We start from the raw sequence: 20,132 nt of genomic DNA on the forward strand, positions 1-20,132 counted from the left end.
AGTTCCACACAGATACTCCGGTCGCAAGTAAATCTGTATCCATGTCTAAACTGACTTTGGTCACCCTTCGGGAAACATGGGAGCCTTTGTCATTATCTAGATGGTACATGCCGTTCATCGACACTTCGAGGAACAACAGTGTGTGTTGGTTGACTAGTTCCATGGTAACGGACGAGCAGACAAACTACAGATTGCCTCACTGTGATTCCAGAGGACTATGCGACCCCCTGCAGATCGACGACACCACGATTCTAGCATGCGACGTCGCTGCCGACGGCACGCTGGATTTGCTCTGCCCGGTTAAATGTGGGTCGCCCTGCAACGGGCCAGTGTGTTACGAGTCTCACTCGGAGACGTACACCCTGCTCGCATCTCGCATGACTCCATCGACTGATTATGGTTTTCAGCACACAGCCAAGCCTAGGTTGCTGACCGAGGCACACTCGCTTTCGGATTCTGACGTACGCGCGACCCTATTGCACGTACACAATAAAACTCTAGAATGATCAAATCTTTCTCAGCAAACAGAAGATTTGTTTGACACTATCACCAATATAAACAAAATGACCCAGGAGTACATTAACCAACTCGACAATGATAAAAAATTATATTGTAAACATGTCACGCACAACCAACAATGTAAGTTTAGAGATATTCAGTTTATGTCTTCTCTATCCCTAGCACTTTCGGTTCTCGCGTGTCCATTGTTGATTATCATCTTCATAAAAATGCGATCTGAAGCCAGTTGCGTTAGGTGAGATTCACACAATCTAAGTTTCCGTTTCTTAAAAACTTTCAGGGATTTGAACACACATTTGAACAAATGGAAACATAACACTGAATGAAAGTGGTTACAGGGTTTATTACTTTGTTCAAAAACATACATGATGTACACAGTATGAAGATCACAGATAAAATAAGATCAACTACATTCACTAAGAATAGACAATAAGACGTAATAAGACACGGGGTAACATCAGTGGCATCAGTTTTTTTTCCAGATCGGCGAAAGCTTTCCCGACCGGCAGTCCCGACCGGCAGTCCCGACCAGCAGTCCCGACCGGCGGACGATTATCATCTTCATAAAATGAAGCCAGTTTCGTTAGACCAGCCGCTAGTTCCACAGTTCCAGAGGGTATTTACTGTTCTGCGTTGTGAAGAGACACGGCATTACTAAGGGGTTCAAGCTTACTCGCAATGGCTCCGCTGAATCTTCTTGCTCTCGCGCTGTGTCTCGCTCTCGTTGGCAGACATGCCCAATGCGCCGTACCCTCGGTGACTCCAGCTCCAGCTCATACGCCTAAACCCAAGCCGCCTGAAACCCTGAACATCACATCGGTCACGCACACCCAGCTCACGACAGGACCCGCTAAAACACCCGAACCCAACCCGTCAGAAACCCTGAACGTCGTGACGGTCGCGAACCCTCAGCTTACAACAGGACCGGCTCAAACGCCTAAACCCGACTCGTCAGTAACCCTGAACGTCACGATGTTCGCAAATGGAACCACATTACACTTGGTGTGCCCTACCGATAACGCGACCCAGATAGAATCCACTGGATGGTACACATGTTCAGATCATCACGTTCAAGGACTGTATCGCATTCAGAATGACGGGTCTTGGAGAGCGTATCATGGACTGTCGGAAATCGCACCACTCGGGACGTACAACCTCACCGATAACGCCACTCTCAGTATAACCCAGGACTGCTCACACGAACGCAGATACATGTGTCGTAGAAGGGCCAAAGTGGGTTACCAGAATCAATGTTGGACTTTCACGGTGCGAAACTGTTCCGTGTACATGTCGTCGGACGCTAACCAGCACGCATGTGACTGCCAAATGCCCAGGTCCAGCGTAGGAACATTATCTAGCGCGGTGTCTCATTTCGCCGCTGGTGTGCTCGGTGTATTCGTATTGGTATATTAACTATTAATGTGCAGGGCAAAGGCCGTGTGCTGTACGTGATTGTAGATTACTGTCCCGTAACTGAACAAAGTGCACCCCGACCCCCACCTGTAAAGAGACCATGGCCTCTAAAAAAACAACCACAACGCGGACCAGAACACTTAAAAGTACATCGGGTGTACAATGCCAGGACGCAGCTCCGTTGTCCCCGCCGGCAGCTACCGCTCAAGCTAAAGCAAGGAAAGGTGCCCGCGGTGGAGAGCAAGAAAATCCCACTCCCCTTATTCCTAAAAGGCTGGCGTATACATACAAACCCGGACTTATGAGTAAACACTATAACCAGCTACTCCAAATCAGCAGAAAACATCATATGGGATTCGAGCCACCTGCTGACACAGGCGAATATCAAACTGTAAAACTGGTGTGTTTGATATGCGAACTGTACAAGAAACAATGCGCCGACGAGGAATGCGACGAAGCAGTGAAAGCGTGCCTGCCTGTGAGAGAACAAAATGTGGCGTTTATGACTCACAGCATGTTTGTGACAATGGTTGGCGCTATCGTAGCTAGGGCCTTGGAGCAAGCTAGCGTCGATGCATCTGACGGTGAGCCTACACTGGATCTGCTGACCAACAGATACTACGTGAGGAAGATAGTAACTCACGACTCTAGTAAAACCAGTAAAATCGAAACTGCTGCGAACTCGGGAATCATGGCTTTCTTCATGGAACAAGACGCAGAAGAAAAGGCCACTAAAACTAGATCGGGTCATCCTGTTGGCTACAACCCGCATGTTAACATCAAGGACACGGACGGTGTTCTCACCGCGATGGCCAATCATGGATTTAGGCACCATTACATTCAAAACGACCATCACCCGGAACATAACGGCGGCGCGTCAATGTCTGAGTTAGCGGTCATAGAAGCGATAGTCGACGGGTTGGCTTGTGTGTTGGAAAGAAGTACCTTTCACGACAGCGCCAGTACTTGGCTCTGTATGTACAACGTCAACCGCTTTCGACACAAAGAAAATCACAAGTTAGCTACGTGTGTTCTCGGTGCTCTCAGACAGTACATCACCGATGCTGATTACAGTGCACTGATTACGTTCCGGGATGCTGTGCACGCTCTGACGGGCACGTACGTGTCATGGAAGCCTATTAAGATGACCGCAAGTGTGCCCTGCCGCGCAGATCTTCAGCTTCTTAAAAAAAGCAAGTGCCTCACGCTAAAAAACTAGCTTGTGTACACGAGTGGCACGTTGGTCAATGTAAAGTGTTGTTCACTCGGATGTATTTCGTGTACAGCGTTACGCTTTGCTATTACATTACGATCAAAGATTTGTTTTCTTTTGTGTACAGCTGTATGCTCTGCTTTTTTTTTTTTACATTACGCTGTTCTCAACTGCACACAATTGTATCTGTATGTTGTTAGACGCTGCAATAAACCGATGCCTTTGCGGACACAGAGATTGTGTGGTTAATGATTGTGCCCATCACATACCCTTTGCTTTTAGTTTATGCTCTTCTTAACTGTGTACAATTGTATCTGTATGTTCTTAAATGCTGCAATAAACCGATGCCTTTGCAGACACAGGGACTGTGTGGTTAATAATTGTGCCCATCGCATTTGCATCTGTACGTTGTTACACAGTACAATAAATGAATGTTATACAGAATGTAACTGACATTCAACATTTTAGAATAGTTTTTATTATACACAAATATAACACTTGCAGTAGAAATACTTGTGGTTCTTTATTATACACAAATATATTGGATGCAGAAGCAAAACTCATAATGGCAATACTTGTACTATAATTGTAGTAGGTTTTTTTTTATGTATCATACACACAGATAAGCTGTTAGTTTGTCAATCCATTCACAGAAAAATTCTCACGGTATGTTTGGTGTTACATTCTGAACAAGCTTTGTTCACACACGCGCAGGTCGCGTGACCGCATAGCATCATGTACACTCTGCACTGGTTACAGTCAACACAAGTAACATCTGACACGCTCCTGGTGTGCACCGGTCGATAAAATGCCCATTCTACCTTACACATAAAACACATTCGTTTCCCAGTTACCCTCACGTTCTCTTTGATGCATGCCTCACAGGAAACATGTCCGCAGCTTAACATGTACATCTGTCTAAGTTCACAACAACACACACAAGTAAGCAGATCGGTCCCGTGTGACCCCACAGTGTCTAGCGCGGAGGAAGTTGAAGGCCCTGGCTGAGGCTCCGGTTGAGGTTCATTGAAAGACGCCGTTATTGCTGCGGTTAAAGACTCTTCTTCAGAGTCTGCGACAGGCTCGGGCATCGCTTCAAATTCTTCTTCCGCTTGGGTTTGCTCTTCCGCTTGGGTTTGCTCTTCCACTTGGGGTTGCTCTTGGGCTCGGGGTAGATCTTCTGCTCCATGTTGTGCTTCTGCTCCGAGTTGTGCTTGCGCTCCGAGTTGTGCTTCCGCTCCAGGTTGCGTTTGTGCTCCAAGCTGCGCTTCTGCTCGGAGTTGCCTACAGCGTGTCATCTCTGTTAAGGTCAAACTATCAGTATACTTTGCTCGAAGAGACCTCCAGTGAGTTGGTGCATCGAGCTCAAAATTTAAAATGTGTGCACCAAATGTATTTTCGGCTTGGCTCCTGTAGTTTGTATCAGTGGGAACGACGCCTGTGAATTCTCTGCTGGTGAAAAAGTAAGGACACTGGAACAGTTCTGCGTTACAGTTCAAAGTGACTGTAAGCGAAGTCATTTCGATTAACTCTCTAAAAATGTAACGTTTCATCCAAGACATGAACATTTTCTTTATCCGTGCAGAGTATTCAGCAAGCTTATCCACAGGAACTATCACATGAATCAAAGTCAGAGTTTTGTCATATGTGGCCCTGTAATAGGAGTCGTACTCCAAAATAGTGAATCTGCTGATGTGATATCGTTTCACATATGAGGCTGAAGGGGGCGCCTGTTTCTTATCCAGCTCACATCTCCGCAAGACACCAGCAACCAGGTAGATGTTCGCAGAAGCCATGGCTGTATGTGTACAGCGAGTACTTTGGACAACTGCTGAAAAGCTCTGATATTTGTGGAGAGTGCGGCCCGTCGGGGAAGCCGGTCGGGAAAACTTTCTCGGTCGGGACTCTCGGTCGGGAAAACTCTCTCGGTCGGGAAAACTTTCTCGGTCGGGACTCTCGGTCGGGAAAACTCTCTCGGTCGGGACTCTCGGTCGGGAAAACTTTCCCATTTTCATGGATTCTGTGTAATGTACGTGAAATGGCATGGATTTTGTGTGATGCAAAAGAAATAAATGTCAAGTCAAAGTTATACTTTGGATTTCGTTTTTTTTGTTATTCTCAACACATTCATCTACATTTTACATCTTTTACAATGTTAAAAACGATACAGATACAAAAGTTGACCATGATTTCCTACAAATGCCTGTGTGGCGTTCAGGACTCATATCTGGCTTAGCAATAATCATTGTTTAAGATGAACCACGGCACAACATTTCACATACCCATGATAAAATGAAACAATGAAAATGACAGCTGGTCTGAAAATACCAGCCTGAGTTTGTGAAACACACTGCCTGTTTGAAAACTTCCTCATTTGGACTCTCGGTCGGGAAAACTTTCTCGGTCAGGAAAACTCTCCCGGTCGGGACTCTCGGTCGGGAAAACTCTCTCGGTCAGGACTCTCGGTCGGGAAAACTTTCCCGGTCGGGACTCTCGGTTGTGAAAACTCTCTTCGTCGGGAAAACTCTTATTCGGGAAACGTTTTGCCAGTACGTGATGTCTTGCTTTTTCCCATTATTTCTATCAATATCTTTTCTTAGTGAATGTAGTTGATATTATTTTGTCAGTGATCGTTGTAGTTTGTATATCATTTGTTTTTTCAAACAAAGTGATTAACTCCTGTAACCACTTTCACCCATATGATTCATATTTTCACAGAGTAAATTATCTCACAGTCCACCCCAGATGGATTTTTAAAAACAAATTTATTGTTTGTCATGACAGTTGCAGAGCATAACATACAAGTATGACAAAAGTCAACACTCTGTTCAGTTAGGTTAAAACAACAACTGATTTGAATCTGGTAGACACATCGCCGCTGCGGTTGCCCACCAACACCCACACCGGCCCTTTGGCGTGAACCCCGCCTCTGGCAGTCAGTAACACGGAAGCATTGCCTTTAGATATCACCAAGTCCCCAGGTTCAGGTTGCCCCGAGCCATCTGGTCGTTTAGTGTTCTTCACACCATCGGGAGGTTGAAGCCATTGTTCCCTATTGCAGTTGATTACAAACCAAGTCTTATCAGGGGCTCTTTCGTTGACCACGTTTGAGCGCATGTAATAATCCACAAACATGGAGCCTTTCACGTGTATATTCCGTACAGCTCCGTTCTCAGGTTCGATTTTCACACAGCCCGGTCTATCCAATGCTTGGGGTTCATCGCTTATCTCTTCAGGGTCATTTGGCTCTATGAAATTAGACGCCACTACACATGTCCCATGGTAATGGACATCGGGATCTTCACCGGCTGTGTACACAACGCAGTAGCATGCGTCCTTGTCACGATGCACATACAGACCGTTCCGAGCAGGTACGGTGTCAGCCAATGAGTCCAGGTCCTGCAATACCATGACATTGCCTTTTGGTGTAATGTGGTCCCCATGTCCAAATCGCACACTCCCATCCAAAGTAGATACCACGATGTCAGTGGGTGACGACGTTTCATTATCGTGGGGCGTGCAAGGGTATGCCTCCAGTTTCTTAAGGTTAGGGTGGATGAAGTATCGCAGCTCACCATCTATTGTTAGATTGTCAAACACCCTAGTACACAACGTCCCTGGCTCAAACACTTCAGTTAAGTAAACTGAACAATTGTACGTCTTTAGAGGTTCCGGGCACTCAGTCATGATCTCACAGGAGAAGCGCTGAGACAACTGAAACTTTGAAAATGAGAAATGAACAACCAATCTAATTTAAGATGCTGTGTATACGCTAGAGACGCCTTGGTCAGAATATTTAATGTTGGGCGAGCGTTTTATTGCCAGTAGGGAGCTTTAGCCTCAGTTGGGATGCGTGATGTACTCTGATTGGAATCGAGCGTAATAGTACTGTTGGGAAATTATCTGTAAATAGTAAATTTTTGTGTGTGTGTGTGTTTTTTTTTTTTTTAATTTTAGACAGTCGATTGAGCTGAGACGTTGCGCACATTCTGTTGTCGCGTAGGTCCAACTCATCGTAACAAAAGTAGACAATGTCTGTATTTTCAAGCAACGCGGTCTACGCTCAGACCCAAGATATGCTGTCGATTTCAACTGTTCACCAGCTTGAACAAGAAGTCCACGCGAACCAAGAAGTTGACGAAAACCTATCACATCAGACAACGGAACCCTTCAGGGTCATTGAACTCTTCAGTACACCACACACATTCGAAATCCGCGCCAATGAAGATGGATTGACAAGTCAGGAGATCTTCCAGAAACGTTTTCGTGAACAAACAGGTACGTGTTTCGCCTCCACGAACCAGACACCTGAAGTTCATACGATACGGCCACAGCCTGCTGTCGCACGCTCGGAGGGCCAGCGGCTTTACACCGAGTGGCATTACGACCCTTCGGAACAACAGATACTGGACGATCCAGCGATAATGACGCCAATACCGCAGACCTACGACATGTAAAGATGCAACGATTGCAACGTTGTTCTCAGCGGATACAAAAAAGGCGCCGCCAATTTAGAGGAACACATATGGAAGGGTTCGGCACGTTGCAGATACGTTAAAGCCAAATTCAAAGATCGCACAAGAGACCTCATTGTCTTGCACGGAAAGATACGATTTTACAAAGGCCTCATGGCGTTACCGGAGTACGTCCTGTCCGCGAAGGACGGCTACACCACAATTTCGAGACACAGGCACTGCGTGGTGTGTTCGGCTCAAGACAGCGAAGGACATTACATCAATTGTGCTGCTATGGCCCAGGTCATCGCCTTGAAGGTCCGAGATCTCAGTTTAGTATCCAGCAACGACAGTCCTTTGTTCTACAATTCACGTTCGAGAGCAGGGAGCCTAGAACGCAACCCGTCGTTTCAGCTATGGGTCGAGTGTGGCTTCAGGAGAGATCCCGCTAATATGCATCACATACTGGGCACCATCGACGAACATCAATGTGCCGCATGCGGCCTAGGAGTGCGCGGGTTTGTGGACAATGACACACTGTTAGGTGAACACATTTACCATGTGTACAACAACAACAAAGCAAGTTGCTCTTACATCGAGCAGAGATTCAGAGAAAAACGTGAGAACGTACGCCTCATTGTAGGATACGAGCGATACAGGAAAGGATACGTGGCATTTCCCGAGGCCCTCACCAACAGCTACTTCGGTTACGTTGAAATCAACGGCCGCTTTCGCTGTGTCGTATGCGGACACACATGTGGAGCGTTCACTTCCCTCAGCAGGCATAGGACTATGTGTAGTGACATAAAAGAGTCTTTGTCTATGAAACTACGGTTTATGTCACTGGTAAACTAAACTTCTGATCGGTAACCCTAGATCATAGCGCTTTTGTGTGTTGTATGTTATTATCATGTGAGCATAATAAAGACACGCTTTATGTATCTGATGTGTTTGTTGTGTGTTTTTTGTTGTCAACAACACCGTTTTGATTGTCACTCGGTGTACACGGTCCACGAAGTATCACTTATCTTTCTTCAAACCCTATGGGCTTAAAGAAGTCCAATATGTGCACACCAGAGACAGTCAGTTTCCCGGAAAACTCCCAGTACCCTTTTTGTGCGGAGGTGACATAAAGAGTTTTGATGTGTTTAGAGATACGGTTTGATTTTAAAAAAACCCACACAGGGTAATATTCTGCACAAGATATAGTTTATTTAATTAGAAAGCATACATGAAGACACGTGAAGAGACTACAAGAAAATACATTGAAAGAATATGATTATGAAACGTAAAACATCTGTAAAACCATCAAAGCACACCAGTGAGTATAGCTGTACGTCCCGCAGTCGTTGGTTTTCATGTATCTCTCCTAACATGACTTTTTTTTTAGACTGTACAATATCACAGGGACATCAGGTATCAATTTACACTACAATACAAGAAAGGAAATTGTACATCACGATAGTTACTTTTTATAACAACTTAGCTCTCCTATTTGCGTACGATCTCGATCGAGCCGGTGCTCTCGCGTCCCCACCTCCGCCACAGAATAACACGTAACATATTCCGGCCGAGAGACCCGAGCATCACGCCATGAGTATAGCAACCGAAGTCCAAAGGGCAGCGTCGCTGGCAAACCCAGAAAGCCATCCTCCGAATGTCACCCGACTGGCAGATATCTCCTCGTATCGTTTGTCGAACTCTACCACGGTTCTGGTTATATTTCCCAGTTTGTCTTGGATATTCGGTAGTTGTATGCTGGTGTTTATAGATTTGACTAATTCCATTTCTGGCGTTCCCGGCATTTCCTGCTTGAGCAGGTCCGAGAACGACATCGGGCCATCTGATATATGCGGTCGAGAAAAGGGTCGTAGAGGGGGGGATTCTATCTCGACCGTAGCGGTACCTTCCATCCAGGTGACTTTGTTTTTCTGGTAACATACACCCCTATGACACGGCGCGCAGATAGTCTTACAATCCTTGGGATCGTCAAGGCATCGCAGGTACCTGTGGTGAAGCTCGGGTTCGTGACAGTACCTTCCGTGACACTCGGAAGGCTGGTAGTATTTCCCATTGATGAGCCAAACGTTGTAGTCAGGCCAACAGGGGATTCCGTCCGTGCTCATTTGCGGCATGGGTATAATACCTCTGACGACCGTTTGCTCAACTGTGCCGGGTACGGAATGCACTATGAACAGTTTCCTGTCCTTGTACAGAGCCGTGGCCACGGTTGGAAATTCCGACAAGCCGGGGTGTTCCTGCATTACAGACATACCACTGGGGCAGCTACCCGAACGCTTAGAGGCAATTTCCCTGAGACAGTTTTCGACCCCTCTTGCCATAAACTTAACGTGCATCGCCGCCTGCATCATTTGATGGGTGACACTTTGCATTTGCCCGTACCACATCTGGTAGCTTGCCATGACAGAAAACTTGGTGTTGGTGTCACGCAACTGTAGTGGATTTTTGTATGACATGTATACCTATAAATCTAACATGATGGATTTTTGTACCTATATATCTATCTGAATATATATATTCTAACTTTCATGTGGAGTTTTAGGCATGCAGTGGTTCACACACACACACACACCCACACAAACACACACACACACCCACAAGTCATGCAGCACACTCATGAGGCATATCTTCACTGTCCTGTACACACACACACACTATAAACCTACACTGGAGTGTTTTATTTTTATGTTATGCATTTAACTCATATATTTGATGTAGTTAGGCCAAGTATTATTCACATTAATATCATAATTATCTTTTATAAACTATGCTATTTGCTGTACTAATGTGTGACCTTTGACCACGTTGTGACCTATTGTCAGAGGGTAAAGCAAAGGGTTAACCTAGGGGTGTCATTTTGGACCGGGCGTTCAGCCAGCGCCCGGTGTGAACTCTGGCCGGCATTTGACCCTGCACCTGCTCCTGGGTGCGTGGGAAAGTTACTCAGCAGCAGGAGGTGGGACTACTGGTACCTTTAAAAGGGGGCCGGGGACAGCCCTCTGGGCTTTTTCCTGCTGTCTGTCCGTGGGGTCGGTCCCTACCTGCATGCGCTTACTGCGAACACCCTAGGGGAGCTTTGCTTTTCCCTCTGTTTTGCTGAGCTACACTGTTCAATAAAACAGCTGGCATAGAACTTTGTTCCTCTCCTGTAATTTTTGTGTTTTTGACTTTAATTGGAATTGGGAAGCTGAGATCTACCTATTGCTAATCTGAGGAATTACTCTCCATTGTGGCAACTACAATTTGGCGACCGGACGAAGGGACAAGGAGTTGGAGGCATCAGCCGTGGACCTTGGGCGTTGTTGCCACTCTGCGCACCCAGAGAGCACCAAGCGGCCGCATAAGATAAGGTAAGCAGAGCTTTTTCTGCATAAAATAATTGGTGCTGTCTGAGTGCTGTCTGAGGGGGTTCCGCCCGGGTTCAAGGTATACTTTCGCCTCGCCTTGAAAAAGAACATTAAAATTGTCCTTTGTAATTGGAGAGTTAAAATTGTTACATTGTTAAAATTTTTAATATTGGAGACAGGAAGGAGCAGAGTTTAATGCTGGGATCTATGTGTAACTTTGCTGTGAACCACGGCGCGGAAGTGTGTGTGTGGCTGCGAGTGGGAGCTGCTGTGTGTGTAAAGAGGTTATCTGTCTTGACCTGTGTTTGGGTTGATGACTGCTGAGCCGTGAGGGAGTGTGCGCTAAGTGGGATCTGTTGCTTTCTGTTTTGTTGTGGGTTATAGTTCTTGGGGGAGTTTGTTCTGTTATTCTTTAGTGTCGAAGCTGAAGGATAGACTTGTTAGTGTGTGTGTAAGTTGCGCAGAAGTAAAAAGATGAAAAGTGATGAAAAGTGATAAAAGTGATGAAAAGTGAAATATATGTCGGCACCCCCAAGGTGGTTACCGCTGGAAACCTAGTTATCCATTTAAGTAGATAAGGTGATACAGGCTAACTAGGTTAACCATTTAACTGGTTAACCTGGTTAACCCAAGTGAATTGCTAGGTAGTCAGGACTGCTCGGGCTTTGGGGGATTTTTGGGGATAAATTCCTAGCCAGTAACGCGGGGACTTGGGGCTCACAGTAGGGATCTGAGGGCTTTCGAGTCCACCGGTCTGGACGGGCTAGATGAAATGCGCGCGTCGCGGAATGAAAGGCGACACCTTCGGCCAAAGTGTAAATATGTAAATAGCTGTTACTAACCTTTAAGTATATTCGCTGCTGTAAATATTGCTGATTAGTAGTTTAGAGTATAGTTTCTTGTTGCTGTAAATATTGCTTAATATTAATCTATAAATATAACTAATGTATGGCTGTAAATATGAGTTAAAGGAACACGCGTGAGGGGATGGGTTTTGATTCATAAATTAGAAAAAAGGGAAAATAGGTAAGGTAATACAACGTTGTAAAAGAGATGTTAAATTAGACAAGGTGTTAAAAAAATTGAGCAGCTCATTGTGGGACAGATATTCGGCCAAGGGGGGTGTTAAAAGTCATAATTAAAGTATGTGAGGAAGATTAGAGAGGGAGGTCGGCAAATAACTAGGGCAGGTAAAGTAAAAAATTAAAATTTACTCTCAAGGTTTGTGTTAAAAATAGGGAAAAAGAAAATCATTGTCAAAATTGGGATTAAACCCTTTAATGTCTTGAGTAAGTAGATACAGGGTTAAATAAACTAATATTGTGCTGACAAAATTGGAGTAGAGTGGAGTAAATAAGTACTTATCGGTAAATAGGGAACGAATAGAATCAGATGAGTAAAAATAATAACAAGGTATAAAAACAGAATAAAATAACTGTAAGGTTATAGAAAATAGAGCTCTAAAAAAAAAAAGGGAAGAGAAAGGAAAGTATAAGCACTACTACTTGCAAATAACTAAAATAGTAAAGAAATAATAATGAGACTAACAGTAATTCTAAGATATAGCCGAGATAATAGCAACAGAATGCGAGTGGTGGATGGCATGGCATAAAGTTAATCAAACCGAATTTTGGTAGGAAGTGATTTAAATGAAATCAATAAATAAATGAAAAATAAAAGATATTGATTAACCTGTTTGCATGGAATGGTGTGTATGGAAAATAGCTGGTAAAGGGGGGTGAGTGCACAGCTGATCAACCTGAGGCTCTGGCGACCGTTTCGCGTATTTACAGTAAAATCTGTAAGAGGATCTGGTGTTCAAAACAACAACAAAAAACGGGCTTGCCCAGTGTGGGGCGGGTTGTGTGGGACTTCCCTGTGCCGTTGCCGTAGCAACAATAAGCCAGCGCTCGCTTGGGAGTGCTGGGTAAAAAGTAAGAAGTAACAAATTTGCGACTGTGTCCTGACATTCCGAAAGGAGGAGAGCGTAGTAAAATAGATAAGCGTGCTGGTTTAATAAGTCACAAACATAACATCTCATCCAAATTTAGTTGAAAGAAGTGTTTTAAAAAGAAAAGAAAAATCAATAAATTATAAATATATAAATAAAATAAAATACATTTATTTTCGGGTGTGTGAATTGTGATACATGGGAGTCAGTCAGAGCAAAGAAGGTGGGGCAGGTTATAGCCCTAAGGACCGGGTGATAAAACGACACCCGAGTCAAAGGAGGAGGATTTTAAAATGTATGCGTAAGTGGCATAGTAGAACATCAGGGGCACATCAGTGGCCCCCAAATGGTACCTTTAATATGGCATGTTGTGAAGAGGTGGAGCTAAGCATACATAAGAAAGTGGCCACTGACCTCCAAAAAAATCGTAAGCAAGAAAATAAAAGATTAAAGGAGCGAGAGGTTTTGGGGTGGTTTAGACAAGAGGGGGCTAAATTGAGGCAGAAGCTTGTGGAAAACAAAAGTGTGTCATCAAAAGGGAAAAATGAGAGTTCTGAGTCATCACAGGTGTCTCCGTCGGCCCCTTTGTGGCCAGAGAGGCCTCCACCACACACACACACAAATCAACATTCACAAGCGGGGCAATATCCTCTGAGACACATGTCCTCTGAGCAAGCTGTAATTAGTGATGGCACACAAGATGTGGACTGTGAATTAACAGGAAGACTCACTGTCACCCTAAAGGATAAGCGCAATGGTGTTGGAGGAGAGAATTGGAGACATGATGGAGAAGAAAGCGAGTGCTCCACTGGCACCTGTTATTCTGATGAAGTTGAACCTTGGTATAGGACAGAGCTGAGTCGCAATGAGGCCACATCTCTACCTGGTAATAAAACTGCAGCAGAGTCAGCAGCACCTCAGACTCAGGAAATGCTGCACCCCCTAACCAAAAGAGATAAGCTACACGAAATGCAGCAACAAAGCGAACAGGTTTCACATCGGAAAGAGTTAAACACTACAGTTCTGCTAGAAGAGACACTTGTACGGCTGGATCAGCTGATAAATAGACATTCACAGGGATTAAGGGATCAGGAGAAAACAAAGCATGTGAAGCATCACACCTTGGAGGCCCCTGTACCAGGACAGACAGGGCCCACAATCAGGAGAATAGAATTGGTGGGAACAATAACAGATAATCCTCCCAGAGGAAAGGAGGCAGCCGCATCTGCTTGTTTCTCACCTCATGATACTGTTTCAAGTCGGCCTTTGTTAACAGATATCACAGGCCTACAAGACGCCATTTCCAGGGGTCAGCCGGTGGAAAGGAGAGAGAACGAAGGCCATGTGAGGGAGGATGACAGAGGAATGCGGCTGCGGAGTGGAAAGATGGTGCACAGAGCAAGCAGTCTGCCACATGATTTCCAAAGTCACAAGGATTCAGAAGCAGCATGGCTGGAGCAGGGGAGTGATGAGGGGTATGGAGCCCCTATGTGCCCTATCATGAAGAAAGGAGGGGTCTCAACATATGTGCCGTGGTCATTCATGGACATGGTGGGACTGGCTGAGAGACTGCCTGACCTTTCACAAGGGGCGGGCAGATGGATAACAGCACTCGAGGAAAGTACAGCTGGAGTGACCCTGGCCTTGGGAGACATTAAAGCCCTCCTAATGAAGGTGGTCGGCAAGCATGCAACAGTAAACATCTTTGACAATGCTAAACTGGGTCGAGTTTGCCAAAGCAATCTGCTGGATGATGTAAATATGGGGATGCATCGTACTGTGTTGTGGGAGGCGCTGAGGAAACAATATCCTGATGATGGAGACCCCTCTAGTTTAGAGGGGGAGGTTTTGAAAGATGAGGAGTGTCCCTCTAAGTGGCTGCATGCTTTTCAGCGCAAATGGAAGGATGAGACGGGAAGCGCCTGGAATGCCAACAAATCTACAGAGGCCTTATTCAAAAGTATGGTGAAAAAGGGACTGCCTGCTCCAGTGCAGCAAAAATTAGAGCAAGTGGTGGGCCTGAGTAAGATGGACTGGCCACTGTTTGTGGAGCATATAGTACATCATGTGAATTATCACAGAAAAGAGAAACAACGAGAGGAAGAGACCAATAAACACCTGACTAATAAATTAACACAGCTACAGTTGGGAGAGCTGACAAAAAACAAAAAGGAGAAAACTAAAACACAGGCCCCGCTGATAACCACACTAACTGAGACACAAGCCCCAGTGATAGCAGCTACTCCATCTCAGAACTATGCCACGCCTCCCCCACAGGCTCAGACAGTTTTCCAGCCTGCTGCCTCATCAGCACATACACACATCAGTAACTCTCCTGCTCAAACTGGGCCTGCCCTGCCTGCTATACATGTGTACGTGAATCAGGGTGAAACTTATACCCACAGGGTCGTGGACGAGGCAGGGAGGCGATGAGAGGAGGATTGATAAGGAGAGGACGAGGGAGAGGAGGACAATTACCAACGTTTAGGCTCACCCAGCCTAACCCGCAGCAGAGCAATGTGCCTAAAGGAGACATTATATGTTGGAGCTGTAACCAACCTGGACATTTGCAACGGGATTGCCCTGTTAATCCTTGGACAGGGCCCTCAGCAAACTGGTTATAGGGGTGTCCGGAGGAGCCTGAGGGGGAGATGGAGCTACCTGTGGTGTCATTAAATTCATCAAATGAGCCCATCATACCTGTAGAAATACAGGGACACGAATATTCATTTATGGTGGACACAGGTGCGACCTATTCATGTATTGGAACTGAAGGTGCTGGGCTCCCCCTCTCTACAGCATCAGTTAAGACAGTAGGCTTCTCTGGAAAAACACAAGTTATACCCCTCACCCAGCCAGTTCCAATGATGGTATCAGGAAAATCATTGTTGCACCGTTGTTGTATTCAGCCGACACCCCAATCAATCTTATGGGAAGAGATATTTTGTGCCCTCTAAAAGCAAAATAATGTGCACCCCTGATGGACTGTATGTGGATTTTCCACAGGAAGAAATACATAGAATGATGCCAACTCAAACTGAAAAAGAGGTTGAACGTCAGATGCAGCCTCTAGTCTATTGGCTGCAGTTAACACCTGAAGAATCCATGCTGAAGCAGGAATGGACAAAGTGGAAATCTGGGTGCAGACACAGATGGGTGAAGTGGAGGAAGTCCGGCTGCCGTTACATTGCACATTACTCTTCGACGGAAATCACCGCTTTAAGGATTATGAAGCCTGCTGGGATGAACTGCTTAATAAAAAGCCATTTCTCATAACCAGTGAAGACATTTACATTGGCCCACAAGGAGCGGCAGCAGCAGTAACCCTCCCTGATGAATTAAAAGACTGGTTTCAAGTGCAAAACTCTGTGCCGCATATCACTCTTTTGATTGCTCAGGGACATGAATCTCATGAGTTGGGGCCTATGATAAAGCAGGCTCTGCAGGTACCAGAATGGGAGCCTACAGAGAATAAATTGATTCATCTATCCAAAGATAGACAGTTTGTCAGAATCTCCATGAAAAATAGTGATGAGAGTGTTGCAACTAAAGTAATGCTAAATGAAAGGCCTGTTTCTTTAATGCCTTTGTCAGCAGAACATGAACACCTGCTGAAGCAGGTTCCTGCCCAGCTGTGGTCAATAAACAAAACTGATGTGGGGAAAGTAAAGTCAGCTCAACCAGTAAAGTAAAACTGAAGCCTGAATTAAGTTGCCATACATTAAGCAATATCCACTCAAGCCACATGCCATTGAAGGTATCAAACCTATAATTGAGGGGTTGGAAAAGGCTGGTGTATTAATTAAAGCAACCAGCCCATGTAACACACCTATCTGTCCAATTCAGAAGCCAAATTCTAAAGATTACAGATTGGTGCATGATCTCAGAGCTATTAACGCTATAGTAGAATCTGAAACACATGTTGTTCCCGACCCCCACACATTGCTTTCCAACATTCCACCTGACACACGGTGGTATACAGTAATTGATTTGTGTTCAGCTTTTTTCAGCATCCCATTGCACTCTGACTCTCAGTATCTTTTTGCCTTCACATACCAGAATCAGCAGTATGTATACACACGTCTTCCACAAGGGTTCACTCAGAGCCCTAGTATTTTTAATCGGGTTTTAGCACAAGATTTGCAACACCTAAGTGTCCCAAGTGTCGTTTTGCAGTACACTGATGATCTGTTGATCTGTAGTCCAACTAAGGAGCAGTGTGAGAGAGATTCTATTGCTGTCTTATCCGTACTGGCGGAGGGAGGACACAAGTGAGTAAAGATAAAATTCAGTTTTGCCAACAATCAGTGGAATATTTAGGAAGACAGCTGAGAGGAGAGAAAAACTAATTGCTCCATCTCAATAGAAGCTGTGGTCAAAGCCCCTACCGCAAACGGTGGGGCAAATGCTTCGTTTCTGGGCATGGCGGGATACAGTCGGCCTTGGATTTGTGATTATGCATTTAAAACAGCTCCCTGCGAGCCTGATAAGGGCTGCAGGACAAAATAACTGTAAATCTGAGCTGCAGTGGACGGAAGAAGCATCTGCGGCCTTTGAAGCATTGAAGGGGACATGCAGTCTGCCCAGCACTGGGTAATCCAGATTATTCAAAACCTTTTCACCTGTATGTAGCCAACAGAGGGAGCTATGCTAATGCTGTATTGATGCAGATACACCTATAGGGAAGCAACCTTTAGCCTACTACAGCACAAAAGCTGGATAACATTGAGGCTGGCTTCCACCCTGTTTCAAGGTTGGCAGCAGCAGCATTTGCTTTCAAAAGCAGCCTCTTTAACTATGGGTCATCCTGTCATCTTATACACATCACATCAGCTGCATGCGTTGCTCTCTAGCCCGAGATTGTTATCACTCAGGCTAGGCGGACTGGATATGAGGTAATTCTGTCCGCTCCAGAGTTAACTATTCAAAGGTGTAAACTGTCAATCCAGCTCTAGAATGATGCTACCTGATGAGGGGATTCCCATGATTGTTTGCAACAAACTGATAAATTTATGCGAGCACGAGAAGATTTGTTTAATGAACTATTACAGCTGATTTAACATTGTTTGTTGATGGGTCCTGTTTCAGAGATGAAAGGGATGCCATGCGGGATACGGCATCGTTCAGCTATCCTGCCAATTCAGGTTTCACCACCTTGCAGACGCAGAAGGTTGATCAGCCGTGTTCTGCTCAGTTAGCAGAATTGAAGGCCTTGACTGCAGCCTGTAAGCTGGCAGCGGGTAAAAGACTTAATGTCTACACTGATTCAGCATATGCATATGGGTGTGTCATGTCAGTGCTAACTCTGAAACAAAGAGGCTTTCAAAGAGCTGATGGCACCAGTGAACATGGAGAAGCTGTAGCACAATTAATAGAGCTTGCAGCTTCCCAGTGCAGTGGCAGTAATCAAATGCCCTGCCATCAGAAGACAGACACCTTGATTGCTAAAGGGAATAACTTAGCAGATGAAGCAGCTAAGCAGGCAGCTACAGGAGACAAAATGGCACATTGTTGTTACAGGAGTCACAGGAAGCACCCTTGGTGACACTGCAATCACTTATGAGGCTCAGAGTAAGGTAGATCCACAAGAAAAAAGGTTATGGGAAAGGAGAGGTGCAATAAGAAGTACCAGCCTCCACATGAAGGGCTGTGGAGAAGCGTGCAGGGTCAGTTCGTCATGCCATCCTCCATATTGCCTATAGCTGTACGGAAAGCGCATGGAGTGGATCATTGCCACAGGAGGGAAGTTTTAAGAGATTGCAGGAGGTGTGGTGGTCTCCCCTTTGATAGCAGAAGTAAACAGAATTTGAACGAGTGTGAATATGTGCAAAAAATAATGTGAGAAAAAGCTTTTCAGCACCTCTGGCACATATCCCACCCCCGGATGGGCCGTTTCGACATCTAGTGATTGATTTTATTGACATGGGGATGGAGAATAGGCGAGAAGGGATGAGATATGTTCTTGTTGTGGTGTGTAGGTTCAGTAGGTGGGTGGAAGCAACACCCACCCGTGCACCAGACCATAAGTCTGTGGCCAAGTTCTTGGGTAGAGAGGTTTTTCCTAGATTTGGGTTACCGGACACCATTTCTTCTGATAACGGGCCACCACTTTGTTTCTCAAGTCATACAAGTGATGTTGAAATGTTGGGCATAAACAGAAGTTTGGGTGTGTGTATCATCCTCAGTCACAGGGAAGTGTAGAACGGCAGAATGGCATTATTAAGGCGAAAATCACCAAAATTATAGCAGATTGGTGAAAGGAAGTGGAGAAAAGCTAGTTGGTTGCAAGCTTTGCCTTTGGCTCTCATGTGTATGAGATCTCAAACTAACAGAACTATGTGTTTAAGTCCTCACGAGTTGCTCACAGGAAGGCCGATGCCCCTTCCGTACTATCGAGGGCCTTATGAAGGCCTTCATTAGAGCAATTAGAAATGAAATGGGAAGTTATTTGCGACAACTAACTAGAATACATAAAGTTATCTTTCAACAGGTGAAAGGAGCCACAGCGGACCGAGACGCAGAGATTCCTGACCATCTGCTGACCATACGGCCAGGCGACCAGGTGTACTTGAAAGTGATTAAGAGAAGGTGGGACCAACCTAGAAGGGAAGGCCCGTACACAGTTATCCTAGCAACTCCAACAGCTGTTAAAGTTGCAGGTAAGGGGGCATGGTTTCATTTGTCCTCCTGCACCAAGGCACCTCAGCCTGAGCCAGGAGCGTCACAAAAAACAGAGGACAGAGGAGGGGCAGGCCAAGCCGCCCCACGGGTGACGTCGCAGCCGCACGAAGGGGACGGTGCCACCTCCCCACAGGGAATCAGGAGATCTCAGAGACTGGCAGCGAGGCACAGCTGTAGTGATTCAACCACAGGGGACCCCTCCCGACCACCAGGAGCACTGTGTAGTGAAGAGGGGGGGCTCTACCAGCTGAAAGTTAACTGGTCCAGACAGAAGCCTAGTTAAAATAGATCCTCAAAAGAGTGGTTTAGCAAGTAGGGATATTTTAATACTGAGAAAGGGTTTAATCGGTGGGCGGAAAGAGGGCGAGCAGTAAGTGTAGCAGAGGGAAAATGAGCAGGTAGAGAGGGATCTGATGCAGGGCAGGGAGTGTCAGGCTGGTGTGGACCAGGTCCAAGGGGGGGAATGTTATAAACTTGAAAATTATGTTGATAGCTTTCACAGCTTGGCTGGGTGTAATATGTTTATACAGCGA

The 20,132-nt window shown here is 45.5% G+C and overlaps 1 protein-coding gene across 1 annotated transcript; it reads left to right on the plus strand.

The window, feature by feature from the left end:
* Positions 1–16,037: 16,037 nt before the first annotated feature.
* LOC112843289 (uncharacterized) lies at positions 16,038–19,882 on the plus strand. Its single transcript, XM_025901711.1, has 2 exons — positions 16,038–16,364; positions 19,409–19,882. Exons 1-2 carry the CDS (start codon positions 16,038–16,040, stop codon positions 19,880–19,882), a joined length of 801 nt encoding a protein of 266 aa, XP_025757496.1.
* Positions 19,883–20,132: the final 250 nt, after the last annotated feature.

Source organism: Oreochromis niloticus, linkage group LG20 (assembly GCF_001858045.2).
Source record: "Oreochromis niloticus isolate F11D_XX linkage group LG20, O_niloticus_UMD_NMBU, whole genome shotgun sequence".
NCBI classification, from domain to species: Eukaryota; Metazoa; Chordata; class Actinopteri; order Cichliformes; family Cichlidae; genus Oreochromis; species Oreochromis niloticus.